Here is a 22,621-nt window from a genome sequence, read left to right as displayed (position 1 = left end):
TGTGTGTGTGTTAGTTCTGATATGCAGTGCCAAACAGCATTTAGAGACCAACAAAGCAGAGGATGTGCAGTATGGGAAAAAAAAAAAAAAGCTTGGCCTTTTCTCTCAAGCCCAGCTGTCGGACTGATAATGTTGCACATTTGAAAAGAAACCACTGGCTCCCTGTGAAGGCTGGGAGTTCAAATGAAGTGATCACAGCAAGAGACAATGCAGAAAGATGTACGTTTCTCTCCTGCAACCTATCAACTCTTCTATGAATCTGTAGCACAACATTGCCCTCTACTGACCAAAGCTTTCACAGTCCAAATGTAAGAAATGCTTTGCAACTGTCAGGAGATTTAGGTAATGATGGGAGGAAACTAGCAAATGAGCTTAGAAAACAAAAAAAGCATCAATACAGGCAACGGTAAAATGTGGCAAATGAACTCATTTAGCACCGTATCAAAACCTGAAGTTTACCTGAAGTTCTCAATATCTCTAGAACTTCTGTAACTTTCACAAAGAAGATATTCTAATAAAAACTAAAAAATATTAGAGCACTGGAAATCCCACCACACACCCTGAAAAGTAAAGTGCCCTTCTTCACCTGTGAGATAAAACCTCATAAAGTCTGAAAGCAGCTGAGGCAAAAAAAAAAAAAAAACAGCGGACATGTCATTGTTGCCATGACGTCAGAAGGTCTGCTGAGGAGCAAAGAGATGCAAATTTATTTATTTTTTTTAAAAGGCAAACAGATTTAGTTATCTCTCTTTTTCTACTTTAATCATTCTGCATCTTTGCTCTTCTGCAGATATTAAAACCAATCCATCATGGCTCGACAGCGAGGCTGGGGAGGGTGCCTTGCAGTTTTCACTGTGTTAATGTAACTTAGGAGAGAATCCTCCCCTCACTGACATTATTTGGATATCACACAGCAATTTGCCACTCATAAACACCAGCATGAACGTGAGCATGGCGGGCCAAATCCAATAAAAAAGCCAGTGCAGCTCTCGCGGCGTGGCAAGAGGAGGGCCAGGCCCACTTTATCATCCTTATAGGATGATGTGGTTTATTTTATTACCCTGGATGGATAATGGGTTTTGGATGCTGATTGGGATACCAAGAGGATTTTCATAGAGGCTACGACCGTTGTGGTAGATCAAAGTAAGTCCTTTCACTGTGAGAACGCTGGATCAAACGAACATGGAGCTGATGGGGAGGAAAAAAAGAGAGCGAAAGAGGATGGTGACAAAACTGGAAATGAGAATGTGGCATAGTTGTGACTCATCTGTGTCTCCGTTAAAAGACTTATGCAACCCTCTGCATTTACCAGACAGCTTTACAGCTCACAGTTTTAAATCTCTCTCCAAAAAAACAATAATAATACAAAATATTGTTCGGCAGCGCACGCTGCAAGCTGAGGAGGCATCTTCAAATTTGGCAACTACTGAGAAGCTCCGCATAGCTTCAATCCATTTATAAAACAGCGGGTGAGCGGCCTCCAACCTGGAGTCACAGAGGCATTCACATGTTTGATTGAGGGAAAACACAGACATCCAGCTGTTTCACAGACTCTGTCTCAAATATAACATCAAGGAGCCAAAAAATGAGACTACACAGACGTGCAGTTTGTGCCTAACAGTCGGCCTTTTTACAAAAAAAGAACCTTTCTGGCAGGTAATGTCAAACTTTATCAGACTACAAGATATCAAAATCCTGCCATCAGCAGAACAACTATTGTACAACAGGCTGACTTTTTAGTTCAGTAGAAAAAGGAAACATGACATCAAGAAGGGTAAATATCTGCTTTATGACAGCAAGTCACAGAAAAATGGAGAGATCACCAACATTTTTCAATAAAACATGACATTTATAGAGGGACAGACAAAAACCTGTAAGTTCCTCCCTCTCTTCAGACACAATAAAGTGTTTACTTTATTGCATTCTTTGAGAACAACACAAATATAAGGAGATTGCTCCAAGCATTGTGGTACAATTTGCACTTTTTGGAACCATCTAGCTGGTGCTAGATTCAGTTATCAGACAAAACCAAGAATCACTGAGAACATCTTAGTAAGGTGAATGTTCATCTTCTGTTATTTGTTGCTCATTTTGTACTTATTGTTTCTGTTACACTATTTGTTAAATTTTACTGTTTTTCTTGTTTAATTTTCTCAGCACTAAACAGTGTGTAACTTAAATATGACCAGAATTATGACTTTCTTGAACATCATCTCTCCGTGAATATAGTTAATGCTTAGGCCTGTCACGATAACAAAATTTGCTGGGCGATTAATTGTCTCAGAAATTATTGCGATAAACGATAATATTGTTTGAAATTTGACTGTAATTTGTGATTATTGTCAAATTTAAGAAGAAATGTTGGTAATGTGTTGTGTGTGTAGTAACTTTTTTGACCACTGGATGGCAGTATAAGACTGTTTGAACCTTAGGATGGATAGTGAGGGAGCAAGCAGCGTGTCTCTTTAATAAAATGGGAGGGAGGCCCCTTGACGTGACATGGACTGTCGCTGATTCCTGTTTTTCAGTTCTCAAAATGGCGAATGTTCGGTGTGGTTTGAGCTCTTTAGCATAGCATTTTTCACACAAAGATTTTTAATTTTAAAAAAATCAGTAAACAAGTTCTCAGCTTCATTTTGCAGAGGAAAAACAACTTTTTAGCTGAAGGCACGGGTTTCAACCATGAATTTTGGAGCTTCGACAAGACGGAGGTTTTTTTTCCGAGGTCGGTCTGTTAGCTTAGCTCATAGCTTAGCTTCTCAGCTTAGCTGCTTTTAACGATCCAAAAACGCAATTTTGGATCGTTAAAATGAATTTTAAAGAAAAGAGAAAGGGAGGGTTTCAGTGAAGAGCACTGGAGTCTGGCTTTTTTTTCATCCAGTGTCTTCAGTAGAAAGAGACACACGAAGAAACGATAAAGCCGATAAATGAAAATGAGGTAGATAATTTTCATTTATCATGCAATTAATTGATTTATTGTTTATTGTGACAAGTCTACTAAGGCTACAGCCAAAAATATATAAAGCGTAGCCATACGCTTTGTGTACAGTAAAGAATATAAGCCATTAAAGATATTTTGTACTTGTGAGCGCCACAAAGATACCCTGACGTAGCTCATTCTAGTACCTGTATAGTAGGTTTTATCTTTTGTATCCCAAATCTTTGATTTTTACAACATCCTATTTAGCATTTTCAATAAATTGTGGAAGATGTCATCATCAAAGGACACTCTTCAAAGAGAACATCACACAGCTTGACATAAAAACTGGTGTCTCCATTCCCTTTATCCACTGATGATTACAAAGAATGAAAGAAGCAAAGAACAATGAAAAAAAAAAGTAAACACAGCCCAAAAATAAAATATGTCTTTCAAAAAATAGAAGGTATACAATCTTTTATACTAAAGTACAACAATGTCACAAAATCTGCAATAACTATTGTTTTTAATCTAATAAAACAAACAAAAATTACATGTTTAGTAAAAAAAAAAAAAGTATCAGCATGGAAGCGATGATGTCCTGAATACTGCTAATGATCAGAATCCCACCAAGGGGGCACTGAGTCTCAAGCTGAATGTCCTAAAATGAGCAACTCGCAGCATTTTGGCTGTGATAGCTGTCGCCTCCTGTGTGCAGCTGTGAGCAGGACGCAGGATAAGTTGAAGTACTTTATCACTCCAGCAGTATTTAAAATAAAGTGGAGCTAAATGTTTTCATCTAACCAGAGTATAGGCAAAATAATCATAAAAAACAGAAAGAAAATAAAGTGCAACCAAGATGTACTTAAAGTAGGAACAGCAGCGCTGCTTGATGTGTTCAGAACTCAGATGGACGAGAGATGTTGATCCAATCCATTGCATCATTCACAGGAAAGTATTTTCAGTCAAAATGTCTATTTTGTGTTCGGGGGCTGAGTAACATAATAGTGTACATTTTGAAATCTGTGGTCTAGAATTGAAGGATTACGTATCTCCCGCCACCTTTCATTATGGGATCATCTTACTACGAGAAAAGTGGAAGGTACAGGTTGGTCAAACTTCATTTTTATGAGCCATCTCATGCTTCAGTTTCTCATGTGATCCGTTTGCACTTGAAGTATGGGTTGAAGATGATTCTCAGCTACTACCACATCAAACTGTAGCTCAATAATTGTAAATCTGACTGAGTTATAGTCATTTTAGTGTTTTCTAAGGCAGATTATCTGTTGTACCGGTAATCATTTTAGGTTAGTTTGACTCCAAAGGTTATTCAGCTGTAGATGTTCATCCAGTGATGACTTTAAGAGTTTCACAAAAATATATCCAGTGGTTCATGAGATGTTTTGCTAACAGACAGCATTGATTAAAATAGTTAAATGCAAGGTTTAAAAAGCAGTTCCTGTGTGGTCAGTTGGAGCTCAGAGTATGTGTTGGGGAGTCATCTCAGCTTCTATCACACCAGAACTTAACTCAATATCTTTCAAACTGTCTGTGTTTTAAGAAAACTTTGTGTTTACTAAGGTTGCTCAGCTGTGGTGGACATCTTGAATCAGGTTGACTCCAGAAGTTAATTAGCTGTTGTTGTACAACCTTCAAAAGAGTTTTAATAAAATTGGTCCACTGATTTCATGAGATAATTTGCTAAAACAGACAAACAAACAACCCCAGATTAAAAAAAAAAAAACATCACCTTCACCGTTGGCAGTGGTCAATAACTTTGCAACTTTTACACATTACCACACCGTTTGGTTTACTCTGTGATAACTTTCTATTCTGAGGTTTTTAAGGCTCTCATCATCAACACGCACACAGCAGTGGTTGAAGCTGGAGTAAAATATAATAAGCGGTGTGTGAAGCTGGTTAATTCACAAACTGTTGAAGAAATTAGCTCTCCTTTATTATCTCCTTTAGTGGCGTGTTACGCTGAACCATCATTATGGAGGACAAAGATATTCAAAAGTATCTGCACGAACCTGATACCGCCACACTCATTCAAATGGTGGATTACAGCAGGGAAATGTGTGACAGGGAAAGCAGAAGAGCAAATTTGGAAAACACTTCATTTAAAGTTTAGCTATTATTTCATTATGATTAAAACCCCTTTATTTCAAGTTCAAGTCAACTTTATTGTCGTTTTCATCCCGTGGTACGTGAGGTGGAACGAAATTATGTACACAGGCTCCCAGTTACACCCAAAAATAGCAAACTATAAAGTATAAAAAGAAACAAACATGAGTCTGTGGTGAGCAGATATGAATGAATACAGCAGCATGAGATAATTCAAGGATTCAAGGATTTTTTTCTTGTCATACCAGCTCACATTTGTATGTTTGTGTTACGAAATTCGAACTCAGGTCCCAGATCAAGAAGTCGAACCATTAACAAATAAATTAATACAAAAGAGTACAAATATATAATAAATAAAGATTTTTGTTTTAAATGACACCACCTGACACCACATGCTGCTGTTAATCAGCAGCATGAAATGATCAGCAGCATGAGATCTGCAGCATGGATAATCAGCTGCACAGATAAGTCACATGTCACCAATTAAAGTGGCATTACAGTGATTTTTTTTTTTTGCTTTGCTTTCTTACAGTGATTATTCTGATCGGGGATTTATGAGTCTAACATCTTCAGGGTAGAAGCTGTTCCTCAGTCTAGTGGTTCTACACTTAATGTTCCACAACCCTCTGCCTGAGGGGAGCGGGGCAAAAAGTGTGTGTTGGATGAGTGGGGTCCTTCATGATGCATGTGGCCCTCTTCCTTTTTCTAAACTGTGTGCTTAATTCCCCCCAACACACACAATGTAAGAGTAAATGGGAACAGTCTTGGAAATTACACAAGCGCTACACCTGTACTGAATTTTTATTTTATTTTTTTGTTAATATGATGTAGTTTTGGATAAATTACTATAAAAATGTGGTAATGAGAAAACTTCCCTGTGATAACTCAGTGAAGTTCTGCTCCTTCTGCTTCAACAAGTAGTGAGAAAAACTGCCCCATAAGTATGAAGCACAGATGGCCTTGAAAGCAACTCTTTTTGGCAATCACTTTAGGGTTCTGTTTTGATTTTGTTTAGGGTTGATAGCTCTCAACAACAAAGTAGAACACAGTCCAATCAAAAGTGCTCATCTAAAGATGGCTGATTTGTAAAACATTTGGAGTAGTGTTTAATTAAATCATGGCTGTGCTAAAATAACATAATTAAGGTTTGAATAAGGATTGATTTTGTTAAATAATCATCGACTCACTGCTTATGAAAACAGCATGAGAGGAGTGATTAATAGTTTGACAGCTTAACAATCAGTAAATAAGAGCGGTCAAGCCGCTGCGGTTGTTTATGCTTATTGAAGTGGAATGTGTGTTACCTCGTTGAAGGAAATATTGCTGTTTTTCATCTTTTGCTGTGAACTCTTCCATGTTTTCCCAAAGAAGAGCTGGTGCTTTCTATCAAACAGCGTCGCTCGCAGCTGGTAGGCCACGTCCATCCCAACTGAGACTTCCTGTGAGTACAAGATGGAGGACAGAGATCTTCAAAAAGTTGCTCCTAAACTGTCAAACCAACAAATGAGTTTGAAAATGAGAACATTTTCAACTTCAAATTTCTTTATCGTCATTTGCATCACATGTGGTACATGAGGTGGAATGAACTTGTGTACACAAATTACACCCAAAAATAGCAAAAATATAAAGTATAAAAATAAACAGTATATAAGGATCTAATATATGATAAACAAACGCTATTTTCCAGTTTAACTTTGGCCAAATTATTTTTGAAAACATTATGAAGGTGGCCATCACCCATAATCATGTTCATAAATCAAAAATTCTGAGTAAAATGGATATAAATAATAATAACGGCATCAAACAATGAGTTTAAAATACTGCAGTAAAAAAAAGATGATGGCGTTTGATTACATTTAGTTCAGTTCTATTCAATTCAATTCAATAATACTTTATTAATCACAAAAGGGAAATTATTTTGTTGTTGTAACTCGTTATCCTCATTTCATTAAGAGATGTTTTAGATGCTGATGGCTGTAGGCAGGAAGGATCTCTTGTAAAGGTCCATCCCTCAGTGGATCCTAAGAAACTGGCTGCAGATGCCGTCCGATCAGTCCACCCAGACTCGGCTGGCCTCTCGGTTCCCCTGGACTGTAGGACCGCATGAATGCCGGGCAGAACTCCTCCCAGAGCGATGGCCACCCCTCCCAGCAGTCTGCCGAGCTCCTCATAGCCGCGGACAGCCAACTGTAGGTGCTGAGGGACGATCCTGTCTTTCCGCTGTCATGAACCGTGTTTCCTGCTAGTTCCAGGATCTCAGTGGTCAGGCACTCGAGCACAGCTGGCAGGTAGATGAGAATGCATCCACAAAACATCCTTTTCAACTCATTTGAGAGTTGGGGCCATAGTTGAGATATTATTTGAGCTTTTGAGATGTTAATCAGCTGCTGTTGTTGTAGAAAACTGCCTTGTTGCCATGGTTACGCATCATAACAAATGTCCAAAACCAAAAAATTCTCAGTAAAATTCCTTCCGGCTGCACAGAGTCTGACACCAGAGGAAACAATCATCCAAAAAATGTGATTTACATCCAGAAAAAGAGGAAGTAAAGTTTCCAAAAGCAAAATCTCAGAATGAAAGTAACAGAGCTGCTCCAACATGCAGCCACCTTGAGCGGCGCAATTCTAGTATATATACAGTATATATATAGTTGAGCTTACATAAAGATTCAGAGCATGTTATGGTTTAATAGACAAGTAAAATCAAGTTAATTTACTCTAATTAAATGCAGACTCACTTTCTATTGTAAACCCTTGGTTTGTATTATAATTCATTCAAAGAAGTAACTTTAACAAGCTGTTAAATGTTTTAATTTGTCTCAACACCAACGCCTTTTCTTTGTATCATGAACAGAAGTGTTACTACAGGTGAGCGTTAACAACAGGGAGTCACCTGCGGGAGGTGAGGTGCATGGAGGCGGTTGATGCTGAGCTGGAAGCCGTGGGACGAAGTCAAATGGTTTTCCACAGCTAGTCGGGCTGTCTGACAGGACGTGGGAACCAAGCGGTTTCTCTTAAATACATCTTCCCAGCCGTCTTCTGTGCTGTTCGACTCTTCTGTGTTTATCATATCTTTAAGTTGAAGCTAAATTGAGCGATACAATAAACAAAAACAAAGGATAGTTGAGGTTTCTTGGAATTGTTTTGCTATGCGCCTAAGATTTTCAAACGCGCGGTCGCCATGTTGAATTTGGGTTGTACGATTCTCCTCGGAGGGGTGTTGAAATAAATCAGTGATTTAATTAGAAGCATTAAAAGTAAAAATATATGTTTAGATGATTTTTATTATAGTAAAAAATAAATATTTTCTCAAATACTTAAATTACTTTGGACGTAATGTCTGAATAAGCTTTCGCAATTGCTGTCTGATAGGGTCTTTCTCCGTCACTTGGTATGTTCCACCGAGCTGCATCTGTTGCTATGGTAATAGTCATTTCTTCTGCACCCGTTGCTATGCATGTTTTATTTTTCATTAATGTATGTAGCTAAACAAAACGAGATTAAATGTACCAGTACATGTCAAGTACGCAAATATAATAAAGGTGTGGTATGACCTCAACTATAGCATATTAACCATTTTTTGTCACTGAAGGAATTATCCAACGGTTTAAAGTTGGAAATATCCAAACAACCCTTGAGATTCAAGCATTTAGTAGGCTTAAAAACCTTGGGATGACTGTAAAATTTATCAAAATTGTGTTTTTGTTTGTTTTATTTTTTTGACAGATAATATATATATATATATATATATATATATATATATATATATATATATAGGTGGTGAGATTAAGTTTTTCCAGTTTTAGCTTCTAGGTGTCTGTAAAATTCAGAGTAGAATTTGTAATATTAGTTTTAACATAAATTGTCTCAATCTCATATTGTTCCATCTTTTCTAACACAGCACTTTGATCTCAGACTGCAGATGTGGTTTCTTGAACTTTTTTCAAATAAAATGAGTGCAAGAGCTTTTTCTTATCTTTCTTTTCCCTCCCACGAATGTCAAATTCCTGTCCATGGGCCTAACACCATGTTTGCTTTTAGCACTTAAGACTTTCCTTAAACCATATATTTAGGAGTGACGTGAGGTTCTTGAGGCTTACAGTAGACTGCTGGAGGTCATACATTATCTCACTTTACTGCTGTCTTTAGTCTCTCTACCCTGTTTACACATGCAGTTATTGCTGTCAATAACTTGCTATTTAATTTATTTATTTCTTTTCATAGAAAATAAATCTGGATCCATCATTTTGTGTCTTGTCCTCTCAAATTGAGCAGATGGCCACACATCTTGAGACTGGTTCTTGTTTATTTGTTGTTGTTGTTGACGTCGTCGTCGTCGTTGTTGTTGTTTTCAACTGTTGTCAACATTCTGCTGTGAAAATAAGTGAAGATTCAACACAACCTGCTGCCTTCCTTAGATAAATAACTTTTAATTATTGACATCTCATAATGTATGTTAATTAGAAGTATTTGATTAAGACTATAAGCTGGATTTATTATTTGGACTTGCTCTTTCTACTGTACAAATATAGTGCCTTGAGATGAAATGTGTTGTGAATTGATGCAATTTAAACAAACTGAACTGAACATAAATAATTTTAATGTTCATACGATGTAAGATATGATTTTTTTCATTGTTTCGTGACGTTAATATTTTATTATTTTTTTACTCTCTAAAAAACTCTTTGAATTTTAACATACGCGATAATAAATAAGCAAACAAATAAACAAAAAATATTTAGACGATCCACTAGGGGGCAGAAAACATCTCCTCTCGGCCGCCGTCGCTCAGGAAGAAGAAGAAGATGAAGGAGGAAAAAGGAAGCGCTTTTTTTTTTTTTTTTAACAAGCGGTATGTACAAACAGAAAGCAGCGAAATGTTCGGACTTCTTGAGAAAAACAAACCTGTTAAAGTTAGAGACTTTAGAGGAAACAAAAAGTATGGAGTTGCAGCCAAAGAGCTAAAGGAGTTGTTACAGAAGGGCTGCAAGTTATTACAGGTGAGCTTTGTGCTTTTAGTATTGATCGTTACTAAACCAGTCTGAGAATCTTCACCAGCATGTTACTAAACCAGATAAATACGACCATTAGTGTTGAAATTTAAACTATTTTATAAGTGTATTTGTTCATCAATAGCCAAGTTATTAAACCTGCAGAATAAACAAAGTGAGACTAAAGTGAAAGTGCATACGCAGATCTAAGTTTGGATGTTGCGTTTAATGACCAGAAGAAAAAAAGGAAATATTTCGTAGTGTATTTCAGCCTAAATGAAAAATGTATAGTGTGATATTTATTTATATATATATATATATATATATATATATATATATATATATTTATTTATATATATATATATATATATATATATATATATATATATAAATTCTGTTATGTTTTGTACCTTTGTAGCTGCCTCTCTCTGGTGCTCGTGTTTGTTTGTATGAAGATGGGACAATAGTAACAGAGGATTTCTTCCACACCCTGCCAGATAACTGTGAACTGGTTCTTCTGTCAAAAGATCAGACATGGTCTGGAGGTACATATAAACATATGCTCCTTTCATTACCTTTTGTTGCAGCGTCCTTGTTACCTTTGCCTGTTTATTCCAGTTGTTTGTGACATCGGTCACCTATTGAACACAGACAGGCATGCTGACGCCCTGATTGAAGCGGCAAAGGGACTTCTGTCAGATGAAAAATCTTCCAAGAGGCGTAAAATCCTCACCGACCTGCTACAGAATCTGGAGGACAGGGCTGAACTGGAGAGCAGGGAGGATGATGAAGACTGGTTCACTGGTACGGTACAATAACTGGACTTATAATTTGAGATATTTTGGTAATAAACAAATTAGCACATTTACACAAAGACAGGCAAAAACATTGTCTATCTTTGCCTTTTGGTGGCAGAAGAACTAAACTAACTGGAGATTTGAGTTGGTTGCAGTGGCTAAACATCTGTAGATCCAATGATTAGAATCCTCATATTTCAGATGTGGCAAACTGTGTATCAGAAACCCCAAGTCATTGTTGTGTGTGCATTCTTCAATTTAAAAAAAAGGTTACCTGAAAAACACACCCGTCTTGTTTAAATGTTCCACAAAACACACAATGTGAAACTTAAACTTGTAGCTGAAGTTTTCGGATTTCTGGGTTTTACTCCAGGTATTAATGCTCGATTTAAATCGAAGTCTGCCTACATGAAGTTCAACTGTGAAAGCAGGATACGAGGCTACATGAAGGAGGTAAAACTCACAAGGCAGCTGAGATCAAACACCTCGTTTCTGTATCAAATCCTCGTTCTGGGATATGATGTAAATGTTACCTAATTTTGTGTTTACGCGTCTGCCTTCAGGTTGATGATGCAACCAAAGCTATACAGAAAGCTAAAGTCAAAGCTGAGTTTTTCAAAGTGTCAAAGTGCCTGTTTGAAATGCTGAAAAACAGCAGGTACAACGGCATCTACTTTGACAGGACCGAAAAGGAATCGCATCGCCTCTGCACTCGGGAAGGGTGGTTTACCTGCCAGGTACAACGCAAACTCAGTCCTGATGGCATCTGCTCTGATCAGAACGACCACATACATTTTAAGCAGCGTTGCAAAGATTTGTGATTCAGTCGACTCTAAATTGGGACATTTTTGAGGCAGTTTTGTAGAAATGATCTGTTTTTGATCATCGTCATCGCTCTTCTTCAGGGATCGTTTGACAAGAAAACGTGCCAGTCGCTCCACTCCATCAACCCCTACAGCAGCCGAGAGACCAGAGTCATCTTCAGCACCTGGAATCTGGATCACAGGTCCACACTTACCTGCTGAACAGCTGTATTTAAACATGAGGATTTTATTGTTCCTTCTTTAAACGTGATGGGAGTCTTATATTCATTAAAGCTTGACGTTTCCTGCAGGATTGAAAAGAAGAGAACGATTATACCGGCTCTGCTGGATGCTCTGCAGAATCACACAAGTGCCAACATCAACTTGGACTACTTCTACCAGATGCTGTTCACCAGAGCAAACCTGAAACTGGTTCACATCGTGTGCCACAAGAAGGGAGCTCACAACCTGATGTGTGACACCGAGAAGATCTTCATGACTGCAGGCGATGCAGGCACGGCGAAACAAAAACCCAAAGTGAAAAAAAGGCGCTTGATTTGAACATTTGTTGTCTAAATTTATTTAAAAAAAAAAAAAAAAAAAGTTTTCATTTGTATGAGCTGATATGCGCTTGAACTTCTCAGTTTTCTTCAAACAAAAAAAAGGCACTTACACAAGATTTGTAATCATGAAAAACATTTATTTTTGTATACTTTGGCAGAAATGCATAATATAAAGATGATTATGAAGGCTTAACAAATGAGACATTCAGTCAGTCAAAGATGCATGCTGGTAAATATTTTACATAAATAAGGCAGTACAGTATATACAAGATCTTATTGATTTGTCAGAACAATCGGCTATATACAAAATACAACAAGTTTGAATAATTCTAGTGCAATTCCTAAACCAGGTAAGGTTTTATTTTAAAATAGTTTAACCACTACCTACTTTAAACCAGATTTTTAAATCAGAAAAAATATATTGATTGTAAATGTTCCATGTTCTAACTGAACAAAAATGTTAACTAGAATTATTAGCTGCACTGGTGTGTGTGTGTGTGTGTGCGCGTGTGTGTGTAGACGTATCTGTTGAAAAGCTGCCAGCTTGAAGATGATTTTCAGACACTTGGTGAACAAAGTTTGTTTTATGACCTCCGTCCTTATCAAGCTGTTGTAATAAACTCATTAAAGATCAGTTTTCATCACATTCATGTGGTCTGCAACCAGATTGTGTCATTCTAAATGAATTTTTAAATTGTAACTCGTATTAACCACTATTAGTAAAGCACTTTTGAAAGTTTGAAAGTTTAGTTCAGCGCAATTTGGCACCAAAAGCAACGCACCGTCCCTACAGGAGTGAAACCCTGACAATGTAACACAATATGCAACACAGGGCCACAAATATTGATAACATAACATGATACTGTAATTGTGAGATTAAAAAAAGATTTACAACTCTGAAAAAATATATATTCTTGAAAACGTTCATTTATAGTCTAAATTTAACTTTTCATTAGGGTGGCACAGCAGTTAGAGCTGATGCGTCTCAGCTTGGAGCTTTTCTGGGAGGTTTGCATGTTCTCCCTGTGCATGTGAGTTCTCTTTGAGTACGCTGCTTTACTCCCACAGACCAAAATGTGCGTTAGGCTAATTGGTAACTAAAGGCTCCAGTATACTCGCACATCCCGTCAGCCGTGTGGAAACTGTGCGCACTGTCCACAGAGGGTTGAGACTTCATACTCAAGCATCCACCCTGAGTGGCTGCAGACCAGCTCCGCAGGCAAAGGGCGTTTACCTTCGGGACAAATTGAGGTCGTCAAGTGGTCATTTGCCGACATGCCTACTGGATTGATTGACGGGTCGCAAAAAATAAAAGCGCTGGCAGCTGAGACGCAGCAGTGTTCTGTGTTTATATGTTAATAAGACGTTCTAAAAAAACGGGAGCTCTGACCCTGCAGCCCACACATCAGACCAGCCCACCAGGAAATCTCCAGACCCTCCTGCAGCTACGCCGGGCCTGATTTTAATTTGCTCATGACAAATTCCTTCAATTCTCACAATTTCAGTCATGGCATCAACGGACGAGGAAGAGATCACTTGTCTCTGGGGGGGGGGGGGGGGGGGGGCATCAAACCAGATCAGGGATGAAGAAGGTGAATTTAATACATTGGTGTTGTATATAAAACAGTGCGTCACCGGGCAGTTTATTGTGTGACAGAGTATGCGTACGTAAAAATTGAGCTTTGCACGAACATGCACTGCAGGCGTCCGCTTCGACTCTAACCCGGTACGAGCGGACTGACGTATGCGCGAGTATACTGGAGACTTTAATCATCCCTAGGCGAGTGTCTCGTTTGTCTCCATGTCCCTGTGATGGACTGGAGACTGATCCAGGGTGCCCCCCCACCTCTCGCACAGTGACTGCTGGATATCAGCACCAGTGACCCGGAAAGGAAATGCAGGCACAAATACTGGATGGACAGAACTTCTATCAAAAGTCAGAATTTCTCTTTATTCACAAACGTGTTAATGTCTGACATATCAAACTAAAACTTTAGCAGTTTTAACACTTCTAAAGCTGGTCAACTTTGATCAGAGTTTCCTTGTTTATGTGTTCAGCTCCTCACACGAGGCTTTAAGTAAGAACACAGTGGGGAGAAAAATATATTTAGAGTACCTTCATAAAATAAGGTATGTGATCGATGTGTGTGTCGTTTTGTAATGCACCTCGTCAAACCTTGTGTGGTTTGATGTGTCTATATAAAGTGCTTTGACAAGAAATCCTCCAGGCACGGCAAGTTAACATTCAGCCAGGAGGGATGAGAGTACAAGTTAAACAAGCACTTGTGTGATTCTTACACGTGGACGGATTCCTACTGCATCAGCAAACGTTCAGCGTATCAGGGCTCATGATAAAGAAAATAAATATTTGTACATTACCAAGCAGCCGTTTTCAAACCACTGAAGAACCATTTTGTTGATTATCTTTTATATACATGCGGATGAATCAAACAAAAGAAGAAAACCACCTAAACTCTGTCTGATGGATGGTTTCTTTTGAAAGTTTTTTTCCTAAGTGCAGTTTATTTTTGTTGTTGGCTTTGTTTCTATTTGGCTTCCTGTTTCGACGGCGAGTCGCTCTTTACTAAGTGCTTACTTCATCTCGCTGTGTGACGCCAAGGCCTGCCTCTTCTTCATTGCTGTCCTCTCGTGCGTAGTAATGTCGCCTTCTTTCCTTCCTTTGAACGCTGCAAGGAGCAGCGGAGGATCTTTGAGGAAAGTCCTGTGGGACAAGAGGAGTTCATTCAACATGACAGTTTCACCTCAACTCGTCCTCATGAAGGCTGAGATGAACTCATCTCAGAGTGTTGGTAAAATTGTGTAAAGCAGGTTAATTAACATTTAATGGGCTGACTCACAGCATTAGTCTCTGTGCTTTTAGACAAGCTTCATCTGCTTAAAGTCTGTCAGACTGAATTTGAAGGCATTTTGGTTCTCATCGATTGATGAACGGAAAATAAATCAGATTTGTTTGTCCAGCAAGCCACGTTAAAAAATAATTCTTTAGACTCGATGCCTGAAAAAACCTGGAGCCACTCCATTTCTAACTAATCTAATACACACTCCTCCTCACATAGAAGACCGAGGAAAGATCTGTAATGCATGCGTGCTAACATCACTAATTTTTTCATTTGTAAAAGTTGGATATTTACTTGATCAGTGTAAGTTTAATTATGACCACCCCTATTTATTTCACAGTCCCAAAGAAGTTCTAGACAGGACTAATGTTTAGACACTTTTGCAACTTGGCCTTATTTTTGCACAAACTGCATTTTCATGGTGATGGGACAGACGAAACACATGCTGCGAGGTGAGAAGAGGTTTCAGTCATTCTTTAAACAGTTTCTCTTAATAAGAGGAAAGGTTTGTCTGCTGGAGGAGGCGCCACCTTCAAGCAACGACAAACAGTCGAACGGTCGAGGTGGGCTTATCTGAGCAGGACGTGTGAAACATAAACCGACTGATATACGCAAATTAAAAAAGTGTACAAACTATGTTCACTCACGATGTGTGTAAATGTGGAGTCATTGAAAGATGAAAAGAATAAAAGATGCTTTGAATAGAAAACGAGAAAATAGGAAGATCGGTGAAGTGTAGGACACAAAAAAAAAAAAAAACTTTTTCTGAATGAAATTGTTAGAAAGTTTCTTCCCACGTGTTGAAACATTACATCCCAGTGAAGTCAATCATTTAAGTTTTTTTTTTGTTTCTTAATCGCAGTCTGATACAGTAATTTAAAAAAAATCAGCATCAGTGAAGATTTTATTCACTTTGATTTACAGGTAGTCTCGTAAACAAGAGAGACCTATAAATATGGTGTGTGTGTGTGTGTGTGTGTGTAAGATCACAAATCCCCAAATACAATGATGAATTGGCATTAGACCTCCTTATTGAATTCACTTCATATTTCTGCCAAATACCAGTTTAGGCTATTTCGCACACCTTCAGTTGTAATGGTGATCTTTTTAAATACAATAAAAATGGACCCACTGCAGCCACTGTTGAGTTCCTCAAGATTTATATTTGTTGAGTTTCTGTCTACAGATTAGACTTTATTATTATGGTTTTGAAAAGACGATGATACATTTCATGTTATTTTTCTCTACTTTTGAATGGTCCGAGGCTGATAGCGCAGTTTGTTTTTATTGATCCAACAAAGTGAAGGTTCTGTTTGGTTTGAGACAAAATGCAACCAAAAAAAGTTAACACTTTAAAAAAAAACTGACAATTTAACGAGGAAAAATAAAATTACGCAAATCTTTTTTTATTATTATTATTTTACATGTTTTTTTAAATTAGTTATATTCACTCATTTTGTTTTTGTCTTGAGACGAGGAGAGAAAAGTTACAGAACCCATGATTTAGCCTGACAGATATAGTTTATACCAGGGGTGCCCAATATGTCGATCGCGATCTACCGGTCGATTGCAAAGGCTTTATGAGTAAATCGTATGGCATTAAAAAAATAAGATGTCAGCCTATCATCCATCCAGTTTGTCACTTGATTGACATACAGGGCAGCCAGTCTGAGGCTGTTTACACAACATGTTCGGCTTTCATTTACACAACAGCACTCGTTACAAACCCCCACCACCGGAGGTGTGAAACACTCCTCAAGTGTAAAGTGGCACATGCGCAGTACAGGCGGCTACAATCAAAAGTTTTTTTGCTCTAACAACAGTTAGAATAAATGACAGAGAGCAGTTTTTGTGCTTTTTCAGCATGTAGGAGCAAAACTAATCAAATCCAGGGACCAAAGAGACTTTAGTGTGCTCATCAACTTGGATGTAGCTGTGACCACGCAGACGCTGCAGCTGAGCCCAGCATCAGGGTTGCCAGATAAAGTTAAAATGTCTTATTCACCCCCTCCTTTTCTGTGCACATGTTCAACAAACATCTTGGAATATCTTTACTCGGCACATATGACAGTTTAGGTCAAGATACTATAATTTTAAAGCCACAGTACTAAAGTTAATCATTTCTTATCTGGCAACCTGACTGATATGGAAACTGTGTTTTTGTGTAAACCTGCTCATTTTTTGTTTATTACCCAATAAATACTGAAAAAACACTAACGTTTCCAGGGGTTGTTCTCATATAAACGGGGCCTTATAGTCGGTTGATCACTTTAACTTGGGCATTTTAAAAGTAGCTCGCATGCTGAAAAAGTCTGGGCACCCCTGGTTTAAACTCATACTTCATTTGTTATTACTGCATGTTGACATTTCATGGTAACAGATTATTTAAACGTCATTGTTCCAAAAATAGAAAGAAAAAAAAAAACATCTCACCTGAACAACATCCATGTTTCCAAAGAACTGCTCCACAGGAAGGATCTGATTGCTGTCATCATCTGGGAAAAAGGTTCTGCGATTTTCTTCACAGTCCATGTGCTCAGACTCTGGTTTGTCCCAGGTGTCATTTGCTGCGCAGCTGTTGTCGTCCTCTGTCCTCAGCTCGTTCTCTTTACCGTCCTGTCCTTCAGGCTCTGGTGAAGCTGAACATCGCCTCCCGGCAGCAGACTTGAGGCATTCACAGGCGATACGGGACAATCTCTCCACAGGATCGGCTGGTTTGTCGGACCTCGCTGTTGAACTGCCATCTGTCTTTGAGCGCGCACTCCGCCTCCTTCCTGAAAGAGAAATCTGTGACAAAAAGTTAAAGAACAGAGCAGGTAACAGCAATTACCAGTGAGTCACATCTGCCTTTCACAGAAATGCATTTAAAAAAAATCAGCTGACCTCTGAGCTCCTCTTCCTCTTTCTGGATTTCAAGTTACCAAGTTGCCCAGGCATCTGAAAAAGGAACATACTGTTTAATCCCTTAAGGCCATATTTTATTACAGCAACCAGTTAGTGAAAAGAGCAGGTTTCAGTCAGCTGAGATGCAGCTGCCATAATACGAGAAGTTCTCAGGGCCACGCTAAGCAGCTATTTAGCTAAATCTTTTCACAGAGCCTCTCTGCCCGGAGCAGGACCGGATTAACTTCAATTTATTTTCCTCACGAGCTTGCCTTCAACTCACTCTTTAGGAATATGCAGCATCTCTTTTTGCAGAGCAAGCATGTCCCTAACCACCAGATAAAACTATCTTTATTGCACATTGTCTTGTTTTTAGTTGCCATTATCATTCTTTTAGTCAGGTTACAGATTTCCCTCTCTCTTTAAAAACAAATGTGTGAGGTGAAGATAAGTCAGTGATTTGTAGTTACATGACTGAAAAACAGCCTGCTGAGTAATGAGCCGAGTGTTGGGAATAAAAAGATGGATGGTGGTCCAAACATTTACACAATTGAAGTTGCTTTAGTGACGTCTTCCATCCGTCAGCGAGCCAATCCGCAGCTGAGACTTGTTTCCGTTCAACCGCAGACATTTTTCTTGATGCATGTTTACATTTCTGAGATGTCTCTTGTACCGCTGAGATAAAAACAAAATGTACGACTGTGTAGCTGCTGTGTAAAAACTACTGATTTAAGGGGCATGATACCTTGAAAAAAACAAAAACAAAAAAAAACACTACTTTGAGCTTAAGTTGCTTGGAGAAGCTCGTGTTTAGCAAAACTGAAAACAATGCCCACACATATATATATATATATATATATATATATATATATATATATATATATATTGATGATGATTGTTTCCTCTGGTATCAGATGCTGTGCAGCTGGAAGGATTTTTACTGAAACTTCTTTAGTTTTGGACATTTGTTATGATGTGTAACCATAACAAGGTGTTTTTGTACGACCAGGAGCAGCTGATCAACACCTCAAAAGTTCAAATAATATCTCAGCTACAGCCCCAAATCTCAAATGAGCTGAAAAGGAGGTGCCGTAGATGCATTCCCATCTACCTGCCGGATGTGCTCGAATGCCTGACTACTGAGATCCTGGAGCTGGCAGGAAACGTGGCTCGTGACAGCAGGACAGGATCGTCCCCCAGTGCCTGCAGCTGGCTGTCCGCAGTGACGAGTAGATCAGCAAGCTGCTGGGAGGAGTGGCCTCCGCTCAGGTTCTTGAGATGGCTCTGGGAGGAGTTCTGCCCAGCATTTGGGCGGTCCTGTTGCCTGAAGGAACCGAGAGGCCAGCCGAGTCTGGGTGAACGGATTGGACGGCATCTGCAGCCAGTTTCTTCTGATCCACTGTGGGACAGACCTTTACAAGAGATCCTTCCTACCTACGGCCATCAGTATCTATAACATCTCTTAATGAAACGAGGATAACAAGTTAAAACAACATTTAATTTCCCTCTGGGATTAATAAAGTATTTTTCAATTGAATTGAACATATGATGTCCCCACTGTGATCCATCTTACATATTAGTTTAAAAAAGATATATTAATATGGGCGGTTGTGGCTGAGTGGTTAGAGCAGTCGTCCTCCAATGCAAGAGTTGAGGGTTCAAATCCACCAGCAGTCACATGCCGAAGTGTCCCTGGGCAAGACACTGAACCCTTCATTGCCTCCGATGTGTGTCCCATCAGTGTATGAATGTGATCTAAAAGCACCAATTAGTCCCTTCAGAATAATTTGTTCAATTAGGTTTGTATAGATCTAGTAGTGTATGAATGGGTAAGTGCAGCCCATTTACCATCTAATATACTTTAATTAATAAAACAATCTCAAATGCGAAACAAGCCACATTAATGTTGGTGGATGCTTCTGATTTTATCTGAGATCAAATGATATTGAAACACAGAAAAGTGGTGAATTTTAAAAAACAAAGCTACTTTGTTAGCCCACGTATACTCCTCTAAACCAGTCATTATGTTCAAGTTCTTTCAAGAAGCATAACGATTTGCTAGGCTCTCTGAGATGTCCTCATCAGGAGTAACAGAGTTGTCCCATAGAGTGCACATCTGTTCACAGTTTACTGCAGCTCTCCAAGTCATACCTGCTAGTGAAGACAAGACTAGTGGTGTTGTCTGATTAATATGCTTTGTTGAAAACAGCGCTCAGACACAATCTGTGCTTGGCTCTGTCTCATCCCTGGGATGTTGTGCTTGACATTTCTTTTGTAATGAATTGTCAAAATAAGTCTTCCTGTCTAAGTTCATCTTTTAATCTAAAAAAAAAAAATCGATAGTGGAAAAAAAAAATCTATAATAGGAACTTTCTGCTCTGAAAAGTAGATGGTCAGACAGACTTTTTACAGCAAAAACAGACAATAAATTACAATACTATTCAAGACCCAGCGCAATAAATTAATTGGCAATTGTACAAAAATAAATAAAAACTGCAAAATATGAAACAAACTGTGCAAATAACTTAAAACTGCAAAATATGATTAAAAAATATTTTAAATGTGCACAGAAGCAGCTGTATTCAAAAAGTTGCCTTTCTAAGCAGCAACAATTTGTTTAGATTGATTTTTTTTTTTAAAACTTCATTTGATCATTTGAAATTGAAGGTTTTAATTAGGTTGTTTCTTTCTCAAAAAAAAAAATACTCTTATTTGTAGTTAAAATTTAACTAAATAAAAGCCTCGTGTGCTGTTCACTCAACATTTAAGCCACAATGTGACAGAAAGGTCTAAACCTGCAGCTAAAGTGTCATTGTCCTGACGCAGGACCCGAGGTGCAACCTGAAACTCCTGAACGCTTCTTGGCCAAACTCCTCGGCAGATATTACCAATTTAGGCTTAAATTACAACCAAACAATGGCTCAAGCCAACCAGTAAACTCTAATTTCACAAATGACACACTAAGCGGTCAACTTAACTTCCGGCTACCCTCAACAACTGCATATCATAACAATGACCAAAACATTCATGTTTATTTTTAAGGAAATTCCTCCCAGTGTAAATAATCTCTTTGTACATTTAGCTACATGCTAATTAGCTTGGAGGTATCAATGACGGTGCCTGTGGCTTCGGAAAGCCGAATACTTACCTCGCGCATCGCTTTTTGCCGCCCCAGCTTTAAGGACTTCTTGTAAAATGGACGGGCTTCGGTTGGTTGCGGACAAAGATAATTTCCAACCCGTGACAGCGGTGTCTCTTCTCGACTCCTCAGACTGAGTCGCCGCCTACTGGGTGTGTGTGTTTCCTGCTACGAGGTTCACTCGGAGGTCATTACGTGTTTTTTTTTTCCCTCTACCTGAAAACGTACCCTCCGTCTCTTTACAGGGCTCTGCTCCGTCTGGGACGTAAAATCCGGGTTTCAGCGTTATTTATTTCCTCCGTGGTTCGTTGACGCACTACGTAAAAAGAGCAACTACGTTTGTGAATACCAAACCGAAAGATGTTACTCGTCGATTCGTTGTTTTTCTAAACGGCTAACTCGGGTTTTACCAAATTCCGATGCGATTCTAAAACTTTCGTCTCGGGGAAAAGAATTATAGTGTTAAAACTCACAGTTTTAGACTATTTTTTTTTACAAACGCATATAGAATTTCCGTGTTTAGGCATACCTACATAAAATTTTGAACTTGCAATGAAGTAGTTTGAGCTTTTGTGCGCGCGTGTAAAAGTACACTACTGTCTATACGGGTTTTATTCTGGCTAAATTAAGTTCATGTTTGTGGATAAATGAGTGAAATAGTTCATGAGAAATTAAAGGTCGCAGGCAGGAAGAATAGCGCGCAAACAATATTTAAATCCGCAACATGTCCACAAGAGGACGCCAGAGGCCTGCCTCAGTTTTTGGTTGCCACAATTAAAACCGCCTCATAGATGTCATTTCTGGTTTGTGCAGTTAAGAATAATCATGTGAATAAAATGTGTTTGCTTATTATTCAACCTGTAGGGATTAAAGTGGACCAGAAAATATAATGACTTCAGAGAAGTAAATACACATATAAATAGATGCAAAGCTTTCCAATATTACCATACCATTTTATTTATAAAATACTTAAAACAGCGACAAGGCCAACCAAAGTGCTGCACAGACAGAACAACAGGTAACACACAAATCAAAATACAAAATGAAGTAAATCAGAATATAGACATAAAAACGCTGCAGATAATGACGACTAACCAGTGTGGAGCATACAGGTTCAAAACACAGATCATCTGGTGTTGAAAGCTACTGAATAGTAGTGGGTTTTTTAACGGGACTTGAAAACCGAGAGGGAGGGGGCCTGTCTGACAAGCAGAGGTAACTCGTTCCAAAGTCTTGGTCCTGCTACAGAGAAGGCCCTGTCCCCTCTGCGATTAAGACGAGTTCCTGGAACTGTGAGGAGCAACTGGTCCGCTGACCTCAGGGAACGTGGTGGGACATATGGTTGTAGCAGATCAGAGAGACGGGGGGGCAAAACTGGTCAGTGATTTGTAGACATACAGGAGTATTTTGAACTGGATTCGAAAGTGAACCGGTAACCAGTGCAGTGAGGCCAAAACTGGTGTAATGTGCTCTCTTTTGCCTGTACTGGTTTAAAATTGGGCTGCTGCATTCTGGACCAGTTGTACCTGTAGTCGTGCTATGGA

General features: G+C 38.7%; 3 protein-coding genes across 3 annotated transcripts in view; 1 reads left to right on the top strand and 2 right to left on the bottom strand.

Annotated features, from left to right (window-relative positions):
• nphp4 (nephronophthisis 4) overlaps positions 1–8,224 on the bottom strand; it is a 188,119-nt gene extending 179,895 nt beyond the window's left edge. The window contains exons 1-2 of the mRNA XM_037684334.1: positions 7,937–8,224; positions 6,349–6,483 (exon numbers count right to left, since the gene is read on the bottom strand). Of these exons, the coding sequence (XP_037540262.1) occupies positions 6,349–6,483; positions 7,937–8,113 (312 nt within the window). The 5' untranslated portion in view covers positions 8,114–8,224. The remainder of the gene's footprint in view (positions 1–6,348; positions 6,484–7,936) is intronic.
• Positions 8,225–9,920: 1,696 nt separating this feature from the next.
• On the top strand, positions 9,921–12,237 carry dffb (DNA fragmentation factor, beta polypeptide (caspase-activated DNase)). Its single transcript, XM_037684332.1, has 7 exons — positions 9,921–10,043; positions 10,453–10,579; positions 10,653–10,838; positions 11,205–11,284; positions 11,395–11,568; positions 11,737–11,837; positions 11,946–12,237. The coding sequence occupies exons 1-7, from the start codon at positions 9,921–9,923 to the stop codon at positions 12,193–12,195; spliced, it is 1,041 nt and encodes a 346-aa protein (XP_037540260.1). The 3' UTR covers positions 12,196–12,237.
• A 2,496-nt stretch (positions 12,238–14,733) lies between these two features.
• Positions 14,734–21,313, bottom strand: c11h1orf174 (chromosome 11 C1orf174 homolog). The gene is made up of 4 exons (XM_037684331.1): positions 21,087–21,313; positions 17,939–17,992; positions 17,489–17,842; positions 14,734–14,919 (listed from the first exon to the last, which is right to left on the bottom strand). The coding sequence occupies exons 1-4, from the start codon at positions 21,093–21,095 to the stop codon at positions 14,782–14,784; spliced, it is 555 nt and encodes a 184-aa protein (XP_037540259.1). The 5' UTR covers positions 21,096–21,313; the 3' UTR covers positions 14,734–14,781.
• Positions 21,314–22,621: the final 1,308 nt, after the last annotated feature.

Source organism: Nematolebias whitei, chromosome 11, assembly GCF_014905685.2.
Source record: "Nematolebias whitei isolate Nwh7 chromosome 11, NemWhi1, whole genome shotgun sequence".
Lineage (NCBI taxonomy): Eukaryota > Metazoa > Chordata > Actinopteri > Cyprinodontiformes > Rivulidae > Nematolebias > Nematolebias whitei.
This window is presented reverse-complemented; position numbering and strand designations above follow the sequence as displayed.